The 21,745-nt window shown below is 45.9% G+C and overlaps 1 protein-coding gene and 1 pseudogene across 1 annotated transcript; both read right to left on the bottom strand.

Annotated features, from left to right (window-relative positions):
• Positions 1-281: 281 nt before the first annotated feature.
• Positions 282-6,082, bottom strand: LOC122939497 (cyclin-dependent kinase 5 activator 1-like; the record flags this gene model as incomplete). The annotated part of the gene is made up of 2 exons (XM_044295567.1): positions 282-743; positions 6,026-6,082. Coding segments are annotated over 2 exons (519 nt in total), but the record flags the coding sequence as incomplete, so codon positions are not given.
• Positions 6,083-10,950: 4,868 nt separating this feature from the next.
• LOC122939498 lies at positions 10,951-21,294 on the bottom strand (annotated as a pseudogene).
• Positions 21,295-21,745: the final 451 nt, after the last annotated feature.

Genomic DNA, 21,745 nt, shown 5'->3' on the forward strand with positions numbered 1-21,745 from the left:
TCAAAAATGAGAAGCTCTAGGAGCTTGAAAAAGAGCCAAAACGGCTTGTGAGGGGGACATGTAATAAACAAGGAGTCCATACAATGCACCCTGGAGTCTTTCACATCCTGATCTTAAATCTCCAGTAGCCATGATAACTCATATGGCATATATGTATAACATGGTGGTCTCAGATGTTAATACCTCCCTAAAACATGGTCCCTTCACAAAATTTCATATTCTGGCCTCATTTTCTAATCCATCTTCTGTCCATCCAGTTCTTGTAGGTTACAGGTTGTGTCTTATCGCCCTATAGCTTTTAGCTCAGCGAGTGTCTCGCTATAAATCTGGCGGTCGGAATTGATCTGCATCATCTTGGAGCTCATAATGCTGATGTATGACAGGCATCGGTCCCAAAAGGCCTTCCTTGAGCCCACCAGGAATGGTGTTTCTGGATACCCATTCTCATTGCCGGTGTAGCAGTGGGTGATGAAGTAGCAGGTCAGGACCGACACTTGAAGCTGTTCTACGCTGTCTGCCTCTGGGGAGATGAGGTCCCGGCATAGCATATAGAGGAAGACCACGCTGCCTGAGCTCAGGAAACTTACGGGTTGGTAACCCATAATAAGGAGATAGTTGTCAATACTTTTTAGCCATCCTATAACCTGTGTAGGGGAAAGATCAAGCTTATAGCACCTCCGACGTAGAAAGAGTCCGAGGCACCTCAGGAGCTCACTGGACGGGGTGTAGATCACAACACGCCTCTGAGATGATTGTGCATGGTCAATCAGACGCCGCTTGGCTGGTAAGTCGGGGCAGCAGTGGCGTCTCTTCCTGGACTTCTCAAGTTCATTGTCCACCATTGTTATATAGTATCTCACACTGCCTTTAAAGACAAAAATCCATTATATATATACAACTCTCACAAACCAATACATCGAGACAATGAAATACCATGTAATACTCTAGTCAAATAATACATGCAGCACTGTTCTCCCTTATAAAACTACAAGACCCCAATAGAAAATGATGGACCCTCCCAAGTTAGTGAGGTCTGTTGGACTCCAGTGGTTTCCATCATGTGAAGCACTTGTATATGAATTATGGTTTAAGAAGTATGTCCATTTGGACATTCATGTTTTTTTCACAGAATATGCCATGTCCAGGACCCACTACCAGGACCCGCACCTTATTCAAGAACAGGGCACCATCTTGCGGCCACAGGGAATGAAGAGGTGGTTACGGACGTATGGCTCTCTCCATTCAGTTCTATGGGAGTTCCAATATTAGCTAAGAATGCTCAACTATTTTTGAAACTCACATAGAAGTGAATGGAGAGAACTGCTAATGTGTGGCCACCTCTCCATTCACTGCAGTCATAAAACGAGAGACCATTCTCAAACCTATCGGACACTTCATGCTCTATGATTTTCATGCACACAGCAAAAAAGTGGCACAAGCGTACCATGTCACCTAAGGGTATATTCACACACAGCAGTTGATGTGCAGTTAGAGCTCCGTCAAAGCTGAGAAGAACCTGCATTTTTTTCCGTAGTTTTGTGAGACAATAATCAGCCCCATTTTATTTTACAGGTAAATAAACATTTATTTTATATTACACCTATAAGCCAGTTAGTTCTAGAACCGCTTATAAAACAATAGCGAGCGCCCTGGTTGTCATGGTAACACCACATTTTATTTATTTATTTAATGAAAGTACATTTTAATTTTATGTAACAAGCTAGTTGCCAACAATCCTGGGAAATGTACAGGATGGGGGTGGAGTCAATAACAAGGGGCGGAGTTTGTTAAAGAATATGACAAAGTGGGTATTTTGTGAGAATTTCTTGGGTGTTTTGGTGTTAGTATCCCAAGTTATGTTGGCAACTGTAAAATTCACCTACCAAAGGGAATAACACATCAATAATGCCCTGAAAGTAATGTACCGTAATAATATAGTTCTGCGTAAGACCTCAGGAACTACGGCTGAAGGTCAGCAGTGGGAGGTCATATCATATTTACCTACACTCCCCGACTGTCCAAGAGTCTGCCAAAATACAAGCTGTTCAAAAATGGTAGTCACCACTAGAGGGAGCTACTGCATACGTATTTATAGTGCTCACTTTTAATGGGAGCTGTCTACATATGTATACTGTGAAGTATCTACCTATAGGTGGCACTAGAGAGGTGCACCATTTTTCGTAGTAAACTAAACCAAATAGAGGGAATTAACATTGATGTTTAGCAAATTTTTGCACAAGTAGCATTTTGCATTTTTTAAAATTTTACACTCTCACCACTTAAAAAAGTCTGTTAATAACTGTGGCGCTCCTCACTACAGCGCATTACATATTAATACTAGTGTATGAGGCAAGGGTCTTAATAGCTTTCCCGCAGTATCTGATTAGATATATTACGCTATATTACACTTTTTATACTTTACCGTTAAAGCTCTGGAGATCTGTTGCCAGAGATTTCCTTCCGGTAATATCGCAGTAATCGCACGGTAGGTAAATGTTCACTTCACCTGGAATGTCTGACGTGTGAGGAAAAGCTGAGTGTAATTCACATGCGTTCTAGGTGTCCGTGTTCTAGAACCAAATAAACAACAATAGAACAGTCCAGTTGCTATGGCGACATCACCTCTCATAGTTACTGCAGTTGTTTTTTTTTCTTAAAGTGAAACTATCGTGTTTAATTGGATATCTTTTTAACCCCTTCAGGACGTTGCTTATTTTGGTCACAATAGCGTTAATACTTTTGGAAAATAAAAGCAGCTTTTTCCGACGCTCTCATAGACAGGAATGGAGCAGCGGCGTGCATTTCCGACCAGCCACTCTGTCCATTTCAGAGGGGCTCCGTGGGTTACAGGGCCCCCATTCTTGTGATCAGTGGGGGTCCCCCACAGATCGAATAGTTATCCCCTATCCTTCTCTAACCACATCCAACCACCATACAGTTCTAGCAGATAAGGGGTCTCTCGTCCCTCAATAATGTCCAAATAATAGTAGATAATAGAGCAGAACATAGAAGCTTTCAGAAAAGCTTCATATATATCCAACGGCAGAATAAATACATGATCCATCATCACAGTTCAGTATACAGTCGTGGTGGTTTCAAGCGATGTTCACCTATTCGGTAATGACGTAGTTCATAGTATATTGCTGGTTTACCGTCACATGGAAATTCTGATGGAGAAGAGCAGGCCTTGAGTTATCCTTGTGACTTTTGAGATAAAAGCTGGTACCAGAAGTGAGGACCACACCTATCAGATATATCCTATGATTATGCCATAAATGTCCCAGTTGGGACACCCCCTTTAAGGTAGCACTAGCAGCTGCTACATGCAGAGAACCTCTGCCAGCACATATTGTTAGATGCTGCAGGTTACATCACGTGCACCCCTTCTCCTGCCTTAGCTGCTACTTAGGAGTAGGGGCCCCTTTAGGGATAAAGGCCCTGGGAAATTGGCCCTGTTAACCTTTCTCAATGCTGGCCCAGGTCACTGGAATTACACAACTTCACCCATTGTGTAGAGGACAGAGCTGCTACAGCAGAGCGACTCTCACTTACTTCAATGGGGGCAGCAATGCAGTAACCAGCTGTCAAATCCGAGTAGTATTAGCATAGAAGCTACGGCAGAGCAGCTGATTGACGGGTGTGCGGGGGGTATCAGACCCCTACCGATATAATATTCATAGCATAGCGATAGGTCATCAGTTCTTAAGTGCTGGAGAACCGATTTGAGGAAGTAGTAGTTGATTTATTAATATCTTTTCACTTTTGTTGAGGATGACAGTAGAAAGTTCGCGCGTTTCGGGCCTCTCCCTGCCACTTTTCCAGTAGCTCAAAGAGTCTGGTTATGTTGACTTTCTTATATTTGTAATCTGGGAATCATGAAATCCTATTCACGATTTCCATCCCAATATCCAAAATAACCTAAACCTGGTCTGGATGGGTGTCTGGTTTTTGTTTTAGTTTTATTTAACTATACAACTCACCATGTAAGTGATTGGCATCTTATTTATGATCATTGGAGAATAATAAACCCATAAACGAAACAATTACAATCTGGTTACAAAACCGATGATGGTAACTGAATATAGAAAAAAAAAATACATGTAGTCAAGGCTGAAGCTCAGCCTGCGTTTGTGGGAGGGGCGAAGGAGGCCTATTTAGCGCCGCCTCACGCTCCCATCATGGACGCGCGCTCTCACCGTGATGTCTCTTCACTTCCGGGTTTAGTTCCGACGCTGCCGCTCTACCCTCGCTGCCTCTTGTTCCTGCCTCTGGTCTGACTTTCTCTGCCCTCTCGAGCCTCGCTCCTCCGGTAAGCTAAGCGGCGCCTTGAGCTGCTCCCCATCCTGGGAGCCTCGGCGCCGCGCTCTTCAGCGTTCCGCACGTTCGTTCGCGATGCTGGGCCCGTCTCCCACACTGGTCACCAGGGCAACGCCGACGCTCAGGTCGCCATCACAGGGAAACTATTACACTCAAGCATGAGCCCAGCCAACTCATACTGCATTTCAACCATTCAGCACATCCAAGGCACTGCCACAGCACCTCTGCATCCAACTCACCCTGGTCACCCCTCTTGAGGCCATGTGGCAAAAATCCACCACACATCATGCACTCATTTCTTGTCACTCTTCACTCAGCAAATGCATACCCAGGAGTGATCACAAAAAAAAAAAAAAAAGGAGCATCATGTCGTCCGCCAGATTCACGTCTTTTCCTGACACGCATCAGGTCTAATCCAGCAATTGCTCTTTTTCAAGTTTCACGCAATCGTCTGCCACGCAGCAGATTCACGTCAATATTCTGTCTCGCATCAGGTTTTTAATCACGCAATTGTCTGCCACGTAGCAGATTCATTTCAATTTTCTGTCTCGCTTTAGGTTTTGTCCACGCAATTATCTGCCATGCAGCAGATTCATGTAAATTTTTCTGTCTCGCATCAGGTTTCATTCACGCAATTGTCTGCCACGCAGCAGATTCATGTCAATTTTTTGGTCTTGCTTTTAGGTTTTGTTCACGCAATTGTCTGCCACGCAGCAGATTCATGTCAATTTTTCTGTCGTATTAATGTTTCATTCACGTAATTGTCTGCCACGCAGCAGATGCCGTTTATTTGTCCTGACACGCATCAGGTTTTATCCGGTCTCGTTTTTTTCCCTGACACGCATCAGGTTTTCAGTTTTGGTCTGCCACGCAGCAGTCCATGTTCATTTTCCTGACACGCATCAGGTTCATTCACCGCCCTGACACGCATCAGGGACAAGTTCTCACGTCACAAAAAAATACATATAAAATATAGCTATTGCTAACGGCAACCATGATGTTGCATCCTAGGTTTGAATCTGACCAAGGACAACATCTGCATGGAGTTTGTATGTTCTCCTTGTGTTTCTGTGGGTTTCCTCCCACATTCCTAAGACATAATAATTGGGAACTTAGATTGTGAGCCCCATTGGGGACAGCTTGATGCTAATGTCTGTAAAGTGCTGCGCTATATAAGTGCATAAAATAAATAATAATAAATATTGTATGTTTGTAATGAAATGTCTAAAAATAACAACATATATTAATTATCATTATAAAAACAGCTGAGAGCATGCTTGAACTACACTAGCATAATAAAAAAGAAAATAATAGTAAACTTTGGTTGTTGTCAATGGTAACCATATAGCGCAGCTGCTGGTAGCCCTGTTCCAGCTTTATCTCCCGGGTCACCAGGTGGACCAGGTCCTGCTCAATCTCATGAGTGTCGTCCCAGTCATACCTGCTCTCCCTCCATTCCAAGAGATCACGGAACCGGGATTGTGTAGGGCTCCCAAACTCCAGCTCTGAAAAAGTCTCCCATAACAAGCCAGGACCATCAAACTTCTCTCCCTCTGGCTTGTCATGCTCAGCTGTCCTAGGTAGGTACTGTGCCCCATACCACCAGAGCGCCTGGTAGGCATCTTCCAGCCACAGCTCCTGCCATGCTAGGAGTTCCAATTCCTTTACCCATTCCTCCCGGGGCTGCTCTCCCAGGAAGGGCATCAGCAGGGCTACTCGCTTCTGCAACCGCTGGTCTTCCGTGGGGAGTCTCTCGTCCCGCAGATACTCCACAATACCCAGTGCCTGGTACCAGATGCCTTTGCAGTCCGTATCTCGGTCATCCATGACACCCTCATTGTACTCCACTGCTGTTTCCATTCTGGTGCTGTCAGGGTCGCTGTACTAGGACATGCATTGCCCTCAAATTGTAAAATCCATGGAATGGTGTCTCCTGTAGCTGTCCTTCTGGCTATGGGAATGATCCCGCCGCTTGCCACCAATGAAAAGGATCTCCTGACACCCCAACCGGGTACCTCCGTTGATGAGTGCTCCCAAAGCCTTCTGAGGACTCCAAGCACTCCACTCGACACCGATACCACCACAGGAACTAGGAACAGGAACAGCTCTTACAAGAGCTCGAAGTAATAGCCAGGGGAGTATACACGTATAAAAATCCCCACACACATGAGACGAGGCTCTATGTTGAATGTAAAATAGGAACTCTTTATTTGAACACACAGCATTGATTTAAACACATCATCCAATCACATGCATTTACAGTATTGAAACCTTCCCAGCAATTGTACACAAAACCCCCTTCCCTCTGTCTGTAACGCAATCAACAAAATACAATGAGCATTGTCTTTGACGCAATTAACTATTAAACTGGCATTGTCTGAGACGCAATCAACAAAATACAATTACCAATAACACAAAGGCTACAACCCACATAGAATCCTCCCCTCTGCCTATCATATAATCATGGTACACCATGGTTAACATAATCACCACAGGCAGGAGAATACACAATGTCGTCTGTCCTGGAGACAATCAAGTTGTAATTCAATCATCTCTCAGGACAAAGGGACATTGCCAATACACACAGAGAGACAATGGAACAGACCTCACTACTCAACGTATACAATGTACCACTCTTTACAATACACATAGACATTTAACATCCCAAAATCGCATGAATTAGACCAGGGGTTCAAGTTAGTACAAGTCCTTTGTGAACAAAGGAAGCCTGGCTGATGAGAGGGCCCATAATCCTGGGGCAAAAGGCTAACAAACAGGCCCCTCCAAAACCCAGTGGCGAGGTTGGTTTCGCCACAGGTACATATTGATAGCTACTTGGGAGGCAGTAGGTGACACAATTACAGTAAGATAGCATTCATGAGAAAAGAAACATGTTGGATGCGGAGCCAAGTCGTGTTGACAGAAAGACGTACCTGCAGTGAGCTCCAGTGCTACCATGGAAATATCCTATCCTCCCTGCAGCCTCTCCCCTGACCTGCTCCTCTTTATCTCCATCATCCCTGGTCCCTACTCAGTTCTTTTTCTTGGGCTCCTGCCGCATCTCCCTGACGATTCTTTACCCCGAGGCTTGTTGCGGGATGGCCAACGAGCAGCTCTCCAGCTGTTGTAAAACTACAATTCCCAACATGCCCTGTAGAATGACAGTCGTAGGCATTCTGAGCATGCTGGGAGTTGTAGTTTTGCAACAGCTGGAGAACAGATAGACAAGACCACTAGCTGTCTGGTGAAATATGTTTGTTCCTAAAATCTACCCCCCACTCCAGTACTAATGGCATATTCGGATGGACATTACATTCAGCACTACCAAATATATACACTACACAGCTATTATATCCAGCATGTCTTCTCTAACGTATATGCTTTCTTTCCTCATCTTCTCCATTGGGAGCAGACCACTATGATGGCATCTTTCAGCCATATCTTGTCTCTGCAGAGTTTGCCACGCAGAGTTTGTCATCTTAGAGTCTATTCCATCATCTTTCCCTCTTGATGCCCCAACTGTTATCCTGCTGCTACCCCAATACTGTGGCTGCTGTGCTCCTCAATGCCCCCAAATACTATACTGAAGTAATAACAGTACCATACAGATAGTCCCCAACATACTAATAGTGCTCCCAAAATTTCCACAAATTATAATTCTCTCCCAGAGTGGCCTCATTACTAATAGTGCTCCCTACTGTGATAATGTTCCTTGAGAATGCCCCAGTTAGTAGTAGTGCCCTCCATATTCTGCCCAATAATATTAATGTCCTCCCACAGTACCACTAGTAGTAGTAATGCCCCATAGTGCCCCTTAGTAGTTATAAAGCTCCCTAAACTGCCCCCCAGTAGTAATAAGGCCCTTAAAGTGCCTCCAGTAGTAATAAGGTCCCCTAAAGTGCCCCCAATAGTACTAAGGACCCGTAAAGTGCCCTTAGTAATAATAAGCCCCCTATAATGCTCCCAGTACTAAAAGGCCACCTATAAGGCCCCCTGTAGAGCTCCCAGTATTAATACAGACAATTGCACTAAGCATAAACAAGACGAGTTACAAACTGGTACAGAAGGAGAGAGGGGCCTGCCCGTAAGGGCTTACAATCTACATGGTATGGGAGAAGGACACACTAGAGGGTGAAGTTGGTCATGGCGGTATAGAGGCAGCAGGGTCACTGGTTATAGGCTTGTCTGAAGAGGTGGGTTTTCAGGTTTCTTTTGAAGGATTCCACTGTAGGTGAGAGTCTGATATGTTGGGGTAGCGAGTTCCAGAGTGTGGGCGATGCACGGTAGAAATTTTTTAGGTGATTGTGGGAAGAGGTGATAAGAGGAGAGAAGGAGGAATTGTGAGGATTGGAGATTGTGTGTGGGGATGTATCGGGAAAGTAGCTCAGATATGTAGGAAGGGGACAGTTTGTGGAAGGCACTCCTTCGCCACAGTTCCCTGGGTATCAGTTTTCTGCTCAGCTACACCACTGGGTGCTCCATGCCCTCCTCACCTCCTGACTCAATACGGCTCCCAATCCAAACATTGAGGCATCTGTATGGACGAGAATTTTTTTTACAATGATCTGATGCCGCTAATAAAGGTGCCTCGCTGAGGGCCGTTTTTAACATTTGAAAGGAGTCTGCACACTCTGGGCTCCATACAACTTGCTTGGGGAGAGACTTTTTGGTGAGGTCTGTGAGGGGCTTAGCTATAGTGCTGTAATCCTGTACAAACTACCGGTAATACCCAGCGGTCCCCAAAAATGCCATAACTTGTGTTTTGGTGCGGGGCTGGGGCCACTGGGTTATGGCCTCTACTTTGGCGGGTTCGGGCCTTTGTTTCCCGGAGCCCACTCGGTGGCCTAGGTACTGCACCTCTGCCATCCCTACATGATACTTGTCCGGTTTTAAGGTTAGGCTGGCAGTTTGTATTCTCTTGAGCACCACAGACATGTGCTCCAGGTGGGCCTCCCATGTGCAACTGAAGATGGCTATATCATCTAGATATGCACATGCAAAGTCCTGAAGTCCCTCTAAGAGCCGATCACCCATCTTCTGAAAACTAGTCGGGGCATTCTTTATCCCAAATGGCATGACCTTTAACTGGTACAGGCCAAATGGGGTGACGAAGGCCGACTTGGGGATGGCCTCCGGCTCCAAAGGCATCTGCCAAAATCCCCTGCACAGATCTATAGTGGTCAAGTAACCGATCAGTAACCTTTTGCCATCCGGTCTAACAATTCCTCTACCCTGGGCAAGGGGTAGGCATCGGTGACTGACCGGTCATTGAGCCTCCGGTAGTCGACGCAGAAACGGGTCGTCCAATCCTGCTTCGCACCAACACTACCGGGGCGGCCCACGGACTCTGGGAGGGTTCTATTACTCCTAAGGCTAACATGTCTAGTATCTCCTTCTGCATGCTTTCCCTAACGGCATCGGGAATGCAATATGGCTGCTGTCGGAGGGGTACCTGACCTGGGGTCTCCACTCTGTGGAATGCCAGTGTCGTGTACATACCGCTAAATTTCCTTAGCAATTGGGAGGCTTGCTGTCTTTCCTCGGGGTTCAAGTTGTCTCCCAGACTTACTTGTTCTACCCCGATGCGGCTGGCTGCTAGCATATCAGGTAAGGGGATACCCTCTCTATCTTCGCCGGCTGGGGCGCATACTGCGGATATCTCTTTGGCCCTTTCTGAGTATGGTTTGAGTTTGGGTGGGCCTCAAGACTAGTACTTTTTGATTTAGTTAAAAAGCTCGGTCTTTTGCGCCCCTATCATACCACTGTTTCTGATGCTTTTGGGTCGACTGCAAGTTTTCCCAAACCGTGTCGATTAGGGCTTGCAGCCGGTCCTTCAGCTCCAGAACATAGGGCACGATAGGGGTTCCTGCCTCTCCCACGTCTTTCTCCCAATGTTCCCGTAGCAGGTCCAGGGGTCCCTGTACCCTTCTCCCATACAGTAATTCAAAGGGAGAAAAGACTGTGGACTCCTGGGGCACTTCTCGGTACGCGAATAATAAGTGGGAAAGGAAAGCTTCCCATTTTCGGCATGTCTCTGTGCAGGTCTTTAGCATCTGTTTCAGAGTGCCATTGAATCGTTCATAGAGGCAGTTCATCTGGGGGTGATAAGGAGAGCTCAGGATAGGTTTTACCCACAGCTCTGCCAGAGCTGCTGGGTAATGGCTGCCGTGAACTGTGTCCCTTGGTCGGACACAATCTCCCGGGGAATTCCCACCCTGGTAAAGACCTTGACCAGGGCATCTACTACTGTCTCAGCCTGAATATTAGAGAGGGCCACTGCCTCCAGGTACCTAGTGGCATAATCTACTATAGTGAGGATATACCTCTTGCCCGTGGCACTAGGTTTGCTAAGGGGTCCCACTTTGTCTACCACTATGCGGAAAAAGGGTTCTCCTATTATGGGGAGGGGTCGTAGCTTATCCCGGGGGTGGTCACCTCTTTTTCCTACCCACTGACATATCTCGCAGGTCCTACACTACTGGTCTATGTCCTGTGTGATTCCGGGCCAGAAGAAGGTCTGAGTCAATCTATTCCGGATTTTCTTTATCCCTAAATGTCCAGCTATGGGAATGTCGTGGCTAATCTGTAACAGTTCGGTTCGGTATTTACAGGGTACTATTAGTTGTTTTTTGGTCACTTGGTTAGCCCCTTGTCCAATCCTATCTGTCACCCTGTAAAGTCGTCCTTTGTCCCATTGAAACCTGGCCTGGTCTGCGTCTACCCGTGGTTTCTCTACAGCTCTGCGGTAACCTGCTAGGGTAGGGTCATCCCTTTGTTCCTTCTGAAAATGTTGGGGGGTGTCCCAGTACATAGTGGGTTTTAAGGCAAGGGTCGGGACATCAGTTCCTACATGGGGTTCCTGAGAGCGTGCGGTCTCCATGGCCCGGGTCTGCTGCCGAAGTGCCAAGTAGTCACCGGTAAAGCTCCCTCCTGGGCTGCCGTAATAAACTGTGAGGTCGTACATCCCAAGTCATTCCCCAGCAGCACTTCGGCCGGCAGGTCAGCCATAATCCCCACCACCAGTGATTTAGCTCCCGTACCCCAGTCAATATGAACACGGGCTGTTGGAACCTTTGGAGGGCCCCTCCAGCTACTCGGACTGCTACGGTGCGTCCAGTGTGTTGGGACGGCTTGACCTGGTGAGGTTGGACCAGGGTGATGGTGGTTCCGCTGTCTCTCAGGCCCCTAGCCTCCTGTCCATTTAGGCGGGCGGACTGGCGGTGATTTGCCCGGTTGTCTCCAGCGGCCTGTACGGGGTTGACCTCGTGCAGTACGGACCATTGCTTGGTGGGTTCTGGGGGTGAATACGCTGCATAACTCCCTTGGGTAGCTTTACTGTAGTCCTCCTGGACGCAATGGGCTGCGGCTCTGTGCAGTGGTGCTGGTTGTCGGCCCCCTTGGTTAGACATGTGCTGCGGGCAGTTGGGTTTGATGTGTCCTATTTGGTTACACCAATAGAACCTCGGTGGTGGCCTCCGTACTCCCTGATTGCTTAGTGCAGTGTGGGACGCATTGGGCCTGGCCGGTGTTGTGGATGTTGGGGTGTAGGTGGGGGTACGCTGGACCGTCGGTGCTCTGCTACTCTCCATAGTCCTGCTATCGTGGTGTTCATCAGCCAGTCTAGCAGTCTCTTCTACCGTCCAAGGCCTGCGGTCACAAGCCCAGTCTCTAAAATCTGGCTGAGCAAAATCAAAAAACTGCTCCAGCAGTAACAACTGTAAGGCATCTGCCAACGCGGTCGCCTGACACCCCTGCATCCAGTTGCGGGCAGCGTGGTGCATACGGAAGTCACACTCGGTAATAGTGTCTCTGCACGTTTTCCTGAGGGCCCTCAACTTTTTCCTGTATGCCTCTGGCGTGAAGGCATAGCCGGCCAGCAATATTTCTTTTACCTTGTCATAAATCCTGACCTCTTCATCCGGCATTGCTCTGTAGGCTTCTGCTGCTCGACCTGATAGCTTACTGCTCAATATTGCGGCCCAGCTATCTCTCTCCAGGTTCTCCAATGCACATTGTCGTTAGAAATCCTGCAAATAGCTGTCTATATCTATTTCGCCATCTGTAAAGGCTTTAAATGCAGCATAATTAATCGTACGTGCCTGTCCATTAGCAGCTCTCTGTAGTGCCAATACATCCCCTTGTGTTGCAGTCGTTTGTATTCTTGCACTTTGTGCTTGCGTTGCTTGCTCCATTATTTGCGTGATCGTCTCTAGTGATGGGTTGGGCCCCAAAATGCTAAGCCTCCATCTTATGTCCTTTTGAAATTCTGTTTCTTCTGGCATCTCCATGGTAGCGTTGCTGGTTCTGTCGCTCTCTAGCAATTCGGCAATTATCGTGGCTTTCGGCTTGTTACTTGCCACTATGCTGCGAGCTTCTAATAGTTACTTCAACGTCGTTTGTTTGAGTCGTTCTTATTTGTGGGCCATTCACTCCTTCTTTTGGTTAAATATATCCATTTGGGAGAAAGTCCCGCTGCTTGCCACCAGTGTTACAGATAACTTACAATCCACCTGAGTAAATCCATACAGCTTCTCCCAAAAACCAAGTAAATCCGAAGGTGTTGTGAATATATAGCTCCCAATCCCCCACAAACAGGATCCAGGACTTCAGGAAGGGGGTCAAAACTATCAACTTTATTGATGGCCACAGCTCAGCCTTTTATTAAGTCCTCCAGCAAGGGAAACTCCCACGGGGGCCTTGTGGGGAACAGGCACACAAAATACAGTGACCAATCAATATACAGTAAGATATAATACACTCCCACATGAACAGTACCATCTCTCCTCTCTATCCTGGAGATAATTGGATAAAGGGGCCGGACATAGTTCCATGCGGTCGATGACCCAGACCAAATATATCACAGGCAATATCCATTGTGTTTGTGGATTGCGTCACGGGCAATATCCATTGTGTTCACTAATGTCCATTGTGTTTGCTAACTGCGTCACAGGCAGATGAGGTGGTTTGTGTACATTTAAAGGGTAAAATAAAGTTAACTACATGAACATGAATCAGGGAAGGTGTGGGATACGCTAAAATGTAACTTTTATTGGTATATAAATAAATTAGGGGGAAGAACGTGACCTAAAAAATCCCTAATAATTATAGGCAGGTAGAGTGGCACTAACCAGGAGCTCAAACAAATAGTGACATCTGAACCCACCATGTGTATAGTGTCCACACCTCCACTCTGTAGCCAAAGTGATATGAAAATGTGTCCCAATATCAAACCACCTCCTTGAACCTGGAAGGCTATCCAGGTACAACTATGGAGAGGTATGATAGGAATCACATACAAGCTAATCACCAACAGCTGATGCTATAGTGGTAGCATGAGAGCCAGGAGACAAGAGTGTATTTGTGTGATAGACACTACAATGTCCCAGCGCTCTCAGACAAGCTGTGGTGATTAAATTGGGAAGAACAGGGTTGGGTGCAGATCAGGGTGCCCTGGTGATACGGCGTCCTGATACACTATGTCAAGCATGGATCACCTCTGTGCTGTATGAATCAGGTTGTAGCAACACAGCCAAAGGTATCATGCAGGATGGCAACCAATCCTACTTCCCAAGAGAACTGTCATCTAGCTCATGCTATCGCAGTAATATTAGCTCTAGTATTACTGCGATAGCATGAGCTAGATGACAGTTCTCTTGGGAAGTAGGATTGGGTGCGATCCTGAAGGGTTCACATGTGACTATTTGTTTGAGCACCTGGTTAGTGCCACCCCACCTGCCTATAATTATTAGGTCACGTTATTCCACCTATTTTATTGATATCCCAATAAAAGTTACATTTTAGCGTATCCCACACCTTCCATAATTCATATTTATTAGGGACGCTTCACTTTATCACCTATTGATTTCTGTGAATTGTTAACTTCATGAACAGCAGACGAAATACAAGAGTCTGGACATTCCTAAAACAGGGGTTTTGTCACAGTTAGTATTTTGAACTGAATTCGCTGGGCAATGGGGAGCCAGTGAAGGGATTGGCAGAGGGGAGAGGCAGAGGAGTAACAGGGTGAGAGGTGTATAAGTCAGGCAGCAGAGTTGAGGATAGATTGGAGGGGTGCGAGAGTGCTAGATGAAAGGCCACAGAGGAGAGTGTTGCAGTAGTCTAGCCGGGAGATGATGAGGGCATGTACAAGCATTTTCGCAGATTCAAAGGTAAGGAAAGCGCGGATGCGGAAGATGTTTTTGAGTTGGAGGCAGCAGGTGGTGGAAAGGGCTTGGATGTGCGGTCGGAAGGAGAGGGCAGAATCCAAGTTCACTCCAAGGCAGCAGTCTTGGTTGACCGGGGAGAGTGTGCAGCCATTGATCATGATAGATAGATCTGTTGGGGGGGGGTTGAGCGAGATGGGGGAAAGATGATGAATTCTGTTTTATCCATGTTAAGTTTTAACAGTGCCATCCCCATCTGGGGGGTTTCTTTGCTGGGCTGGACTTTATAGCCCCCCCAAATTTTACTTGCATCCCTGTTCTCTAAAGGGGCGGTTTTAGGGTGCGGTCCTAGGGATGGGTAGGGGCATGGCCAGGGGAGGGGGGGGGTGAGTTCCACCACCTTTTCTCTGAGAAAAAAAAGCCCTGCCTAAACTTGATATTTCAATTTCAGTTTGCAGCACTATCATAACTCCTGTGCAACATGCCCGCTGTCTTGGGGCCACATTTGACTCTTACTAATTGGTCTCCCTCTCACTAAACTCTCCCCCCTTCAGTCTGTCCTAAATGCTGCAGCCAGGCTCATCTATCCATCCAACCGCTACACTGATGCTACTAGTCTGTGCCAGTAACTTCACTGGTTGTCCATCCACCACAGAATGCAGTTCAAACTTCTCACCCTCACCCACAAATCTCTCCACAGTGCTGCACTTCCATACATCTCCTCCCTCATCTCCATCTACCACCTGACTCAAGCTCTCTGTTCTGTTAGCGACCTGAGATGAATACCTTCCATACCTCTCATTTTTCTCGAGCTGCATCTACTTTCTGGAATACTCTGCCTCGGAATGCCAGGTCAATTCACAACTTCTCCACCTTCAAACGTGCCTTAAAAACACATCTTTTTAGGCAGGCTTATCAAGCTACCTAAACTGACTATTCTCCGACTAAACCTCCTCCCCACCAACTCCTTTGGCATGAACTTGATACTCTAGTAGTCCCAAACCCGAAGCACATCGTCAAGCACCACTCCTGTCAGTTCAATAATGGCTAAAATCCTACCTATCACAATCAACTACTTTATGTGTCACCCCCAATTCCTCATAGATTGTAAGCTCTTGCGAGCAGGGCCCTGACTCCTAGTGTTTCAGTTGCATATTAGCCAGTTAGTTTTGTATCGTACATGAACCCTAATTGAATTTGGAAAACGCTGCGGAATATGGTGGCGCTATATAAATACATTTTATTATTATTATTTTATTACTTGAAGGTTGGAGGGAGAGTAGATGCGATCAGAGTGTACTTCAAATGAGGTGAGCGTAATGGAGGGTGGCAGTGGAGTTGGGCTGTAGGAGTAGGTGTTTGATAGGAGAAGACCAACTCCTCCACCATGTTTGCAGCTGGGGCGGGTGTTGTGAGTACAATGAAATCCACTATATGAGAGTGCAGCAGGGGAGGAGGTGTCAGAGGGTGTCAGCCATGTTTCTGTGATACCCAAAAAGGAACGTTTTTGAGAGATGAAAAGATCATGAATGTATGACAGTTTGTTACAGACAGAGCGTGCATCCCATAATGCTCCAGCAAGAGGAACCAAAGGAGCAGGGGTCAGAGGAATGGTTATTAGGTTTAAGGGGTTGCAGAAATGTTTAGAAGGAAATTTCTACTGGGACATGGAGGTGATAGTGGGGATTTGCTGAGGGGGGCCTGGATTTGGAGATATATCACCAGCAGTGAGGAGAAGCAGAGAAAGTATTAATAGATGAGAATAAGATAGGGCATGAGGCATCTTTGTGTGTTTGGGAAGGAAGTGTTTTATGTGCAAGCGGTCAGATGAGAAGGTAAGATGGAGGAAGAGATGAATAGTTCCTTGCTGGGTGGATGGATGTGGGGGTATTTCAGGAGTTTGTGGAAAAGTGGGAAGAGTAAGATGAAAAAGTGATACATTGTTTACATTAACTATTTATGTAATTACCTGTTGTCCCCTTCTTGTCCAATTCTGGTTTAATTCAGTATGTTTACTTAAAGAGTTGCACTTGAAAGATGTTTCATTTGGAAAGAAACTAGACACTAGACAACAATTGATAGGGAAAGAAATCGCTGCCCAAGGTAGTGGGGTGTATATGCCATTGGATATTGGAAGATGGTCCTCTATTATTTAATGGATTACTTATGAGTTTCTTTCTCTATCAATTGGTGTCTAGTGAATATGGTTATCTAATTATAGAGTGGATCTAAACCTACAGTCAGTTCCATATGTCTCTGATATTTATCCCCTGAAAAGTCCGGCGGTAACGGAGTGGACAGAAATGTGTCACGTCGGGAGCAATTACTCAGGGACAAGATTAAGGAGTTGTCCATAGTTAGGCACAGGATCCAGACTGGGTCGCCCCTTTCAGGGCGGGTGCTCTGTGTAAGATAGGTAGGGTACTGTAGTCCCTTCCCAACCTTTATAGGATTTATTTAGGGATAGGTGGCTTCTGACTACGCTACAGTCCATGTACAATAAGACGCCACACTAACACATCTCCTCCTGGGGCGACCTTTCCAAAATTGTGTCCGGAATCCTGTCCAACTCATCTTGATCAAGGTAACAATATGTGAATACTATAAGTAGTTTAAATCTATGGTGTAACTGCCATCTTTACTCTATATACCTCGGTGCACTGTGGTTTTTAACCTAAGTTACTTTTTATCTTTTAGTTAAATGTCCATTAAAGGTTAAGTTTTATATAATTCTTTCCTCCCTTCCTTCTCATTGTGCTGCATGGGCAGTATTTGATACAAGTTTCAGGATATGAAGCAGAAGCCATGTAAAAGTGGTCTCGGACACAATTCTCGGTGACATACTTGGACTGCTGACTGCCATCCCACATTGAAGATCCTCTGGTCTACTGAGCAGTCAAACTTGATTTTTGGCTGCAACTGGATGTCTTTGCCCTGGTCAAGCTTTCCTGCCCCGCCAGTAGTGTGGCATCAGAGCGGGTGTTTGGTGCGGCATTGTGCATAGTTACCCCAAGTAGAACTCACTTTCCAACCAAAATGAGGAGAGACTGACCTTTGTGAAGATGAATCAGGCGTGGGTCATCCTGGATTTCCACATGCCAATGCCTGATACATCACACTAGATCATTCTGGGTGGCAAACCCAATCTATGTCAAAAGAGACCCGCTTCTTCTGGCCACCTGCTTCAGCCAATATTCGGATGCTGCCACCCGCCTGATGCCACACACCCGATGCCATGTGCTCCTGCTGCCACCCACCATATTGTGCTGTTACTGCCACTGCTTTTGCCCCCCACCTCACCCCTCTGTTACTGGGACACTGTGTTGACTCCTCATGCTGTTGCCACAATCACCACTCTGCGATTGGGCTACTGTGTTCACTACTCATGCTGTTGTCACCTCACCACTCTGTCACTGGGGCACTGTGTTCACTCCTCTTGCTGTTGCCACCTCACCACTCTGTGACAGGGCCACAGTGTTTACTCCTCATGCTGTTGCAAACTCACCACTCTGACACTGGGCCACTATGTTGACTCCTCATGCTGTTGACACCTCACCACTTTGTGACTGGGCCACTGTGTTGACTCCTTATGCGGTTGCCACCTCTCCACTCTGTGACTGGGCCACTATTGTCCCTGTTTGGCCTTGTGGACATCACTATTTATTTTACCCTTCTGATCTGTCAGAAGGACGGAAAAATGAGAAACACAATGGATCCTGTCTTTGGAGCATCCGTAAGGCCTTATCACACAGTCCCTATTTTGTAGCAGGATATGCTCATGATTTGGAAGTCAAAAGCAGGAGTTGGTACAATACACCGAAGACATGCAAACTTTACAATCACTTGTAATTTCTGTTTTGGATCCACTCCAGTTTTTTTCTGGGCCTTAGCAATACTGATGGATTACTGAGCAAATGCTGACCGTATGAAGGGGGGTGCTTAAAAGACAGGATTCATTTTTTGGGGGTTGTTCTTATGACAGGAGCAGAAGGGAAAAATAAACAGTGACGGCAAAACAAACTTACTGCTGACACCCTGTCCACTCTTTCAGGCGGATACTACTTGTCTCAGCGTGCAACACAACAGGTTCTGTAGAAATCTATGTGGAATCAGCTGACGAAGGTGTAAAAGAAGTGCACTCTTTCACTCTATAGTACAATCTTGGGCCACTGCATGGGTCTTTATACCTAGCGCTAACATTGACCTGTAAGGCTGAGTTCACACTGAGTTAAAGAGGACCTTTCATCGGTCCAAACATTGTGAACTAAGTATCATGACATATACAGCAGCGCCCAGGGATCTCACTGCACTTACTATTATCCATGGGCACCGCTCCGTTCTCCCGTTATGTCCTCCGGTATGTTCGGGGACTTGGTTATAGTAGGAGGAGACTGCCCTTGTTCTGCTGGGCGTCTCCTTCTCCTAGGCTGTAGCGCTGGAAAATCACAGCGCAGAACTCACAGCCAGGGATTTTTTTTTCTCCCAGGCTGTGAGATGTGCGCTGCGATTGGCCAGCGCTACAGCCTAGGAGGAGGAGACGCCCAGCAGAACAAGGGCAGACTCCGTCTACTATAACCAAGTCCCCGAACATACCGGAGGACATAACGGGAGAATGGAGCAGCGCCCAGGGATAATAGTAAGTGCAGTGAGATCCCTGGGCGCCGCTGTATATGTCATGATACTTAGTTCACAATGTTTGGACAAATGAAAGGTCCTCTTTAACGCGATTTGTCACAAATAAATTTGGATCAAATTAAATCTTTTTGGGAAATTCGGTGAATAATCTGATTCAAATTTTTTAATCTCTAGTGATAATGATAATCGCTACTGAAAAGTTACCTGTGCAGAAAAGGAAATCATGACCTATTATTAGACCTAGTGGCCGGTGTGAAAGTTGTAGGATTATATACACTGTTTAAAAATAGTGACAAGGAAAATTAAAAGACCTCACCTAAAATTCTAAAATATGTTTAGCATAAAAATGTGATTTAAACAACATGTCATTTTCCGATGATACATTCATTTTAACTGACCCCAGAGGGGTTTTCTAAAGGTAAAGGGTTGTTGAGAACATACAGAAATAGAACAAGCATTGGAGCTTTTGCGCTAATCATGATTTAGAATGTAGTTTGTGTTTTTCATCTCTCATCTTTATTACATGGAAGCAGTACAATTCCAGAAAATAGAAACAAATGAAATAGTAATGTTTTGTTTAAGTTTAATAATAGAAAATTCAGCATGCTTCAGAAGCAAAGTCACCTAAGTAACTTAAGTCCACTAGGTGTATAAGGCACACAGTTCAAGTCTCAGGAAAGCTTCCAGCTGCTGCCTTCTTCTTCTGTTTAGAAGATCTTGTGATGATATTTACTTGATCTTCGCTTGTCATGGACCATTTGTTGATATCCTGACGCTAAATTTGGAGAGCTGGTCAGTAGTTTAAAAAACTGCATTTTCTGGTATTAAGTGCCGGGCATCACTGTCTATCTTCCTCTCACTTCTCTGCTTTCTTCATTGTAGAAGAGGGCAAGCACTCTTCTTCTGTCTGTGCATGCATGTATCCAGCTACTGTACGCTGGGTCATCACATGCACCTTGCACACAGCACAGAGCACCAGCCCCAAAAGGGATATTACTGGTGATGTGCTGTCAACGGGGCATGATTTAGGAGCCTGGAAGACAAGTGACCAGTAGACAAAACGTCATCAATACTGGATTACAACAGAGCTTCCAGGGCCACATGACTGAGAGCTCGGAGAAGGAAATGATTATGTCATGTAAGTTAAATATAAGGTTAAAATCTTGACAGCTGTCACCTATAAAGAAATCCTCCGAGTCAAGCAAAAATCATGCATTTGTAAAGTCCAGTCTGAAAACTTATGTCTTTGCACCATAGTGCAGCAATCTGAAAAATCAATGTCTGCTCTGAGAGCCATACGGTATAATTCCAATATTGAAATCTCAAAGAGATATCAATTTCAAAAATGAGAAGCTCTAGGAGCTTGAAAAAGAGCCAGAGCGGCTTGTGAGGGGGACATGTAATAAACCAGGAGTTCACACAATGCAGCCTGGAGTCTTTCACATCCTGATCTTAAATCTCCAGGAGCCAAGATAACTTATATGGCATATATGTATAACATGGTGGTCTCAGATGTAAATACCTCCCTAAAACATGGTCCCTTCACAAAATTTCATATTCTGGCCTCATTTTCAAATCCATCTTCTGTCCATCCAGATCACGCAGGACACAGGTTGTCTTATCGCCCTATAGCCTTCAGCTCAGCGAGTGTCTCGCTATAAATCTGGCGGTTGGAATTGATCTGCATCATCTTGGAGCTCATAATGTTGATGTAAGACAGGCATCGGTCCCAAAAGGCCTTCCTTGAGCCCACCAGGAATGGTGTTTCTGGATACCCATTCTCATTGCCGGTGTAGCAGTGGGTGATGAAGTAGCAGGTCAGGACCGACACTTGAAGCTGTTCTACGCTGTCTGCCTCTGGGGAGATGAGGTCCCGGCATAGCATATAGAGGAAGACCACGCTGCCTGAGCTCAGGAAACTTACGGGTTGGTAACCCATAATAAGGAGATAGTTGTCAATACATTTTAGCCATCCTATAACCTGTGTAGGGGAAAGATCAAGCTTATAGCACCTCCGACGTAGAAAGAGTCCGAGGCACCTCAGGAGCTCACTGGACGGGGTGTAGATCACAACACGCATCTGGGATGATTGTGGAGGGTCAATAAGACGCCGCTTGGCTGGTAAGTCGGGGCAGCAGTGGCGTCTCTTCCTGGACTTCTCAAGCGCATTGTCCGCCATTGTTATATAGTATCTCACACTGCCTTTAAAGACAAAAATCCATTATATATATACAACGCTCACAAACCAATACATCGAGACAATGAAATACCATGTAAGACTCTAGTCAAATAATACATGCAGCACTGTTCTCCCTTATAAAACTACAAGACCCCAATGGAAAATGATGGACCCTCCCAAGTCAGTGAGGTCTGTTGGACTCCAGTGGTTTCCATCATGTGAAGCACTTGTATATGAATCATGGTTTCTGGCATACATTAAAGAAGTTTGTCAAATTGAACATCCCATGCATTTCCACAAGATATGCCATGTACGGGACCCACTAATAGGACTCGCACCTTATTCAAGAACAGGGAACAATCTTGTGTCCACAGGGAATGAAGAGATGGCTACAGATGTATGGCTCTCTCCATTCAGTTCTATGGGAGTTCCAATATTAGCCAAGAATGCT

This window comes from Bufo gargarizans, chromosome 5 (genome assembly GCF_014858855.1).
Source record: "Bufo gargarizans isolate SCDJY-AF-19 chromosome 5, ASM1485885v1, whole genome shotgun sequence".
NCBI lineage: Eukaryota > Metazoa > Chordata > Amphibia > Anura > Bufonidae > Bufo > Bufo gargarizans.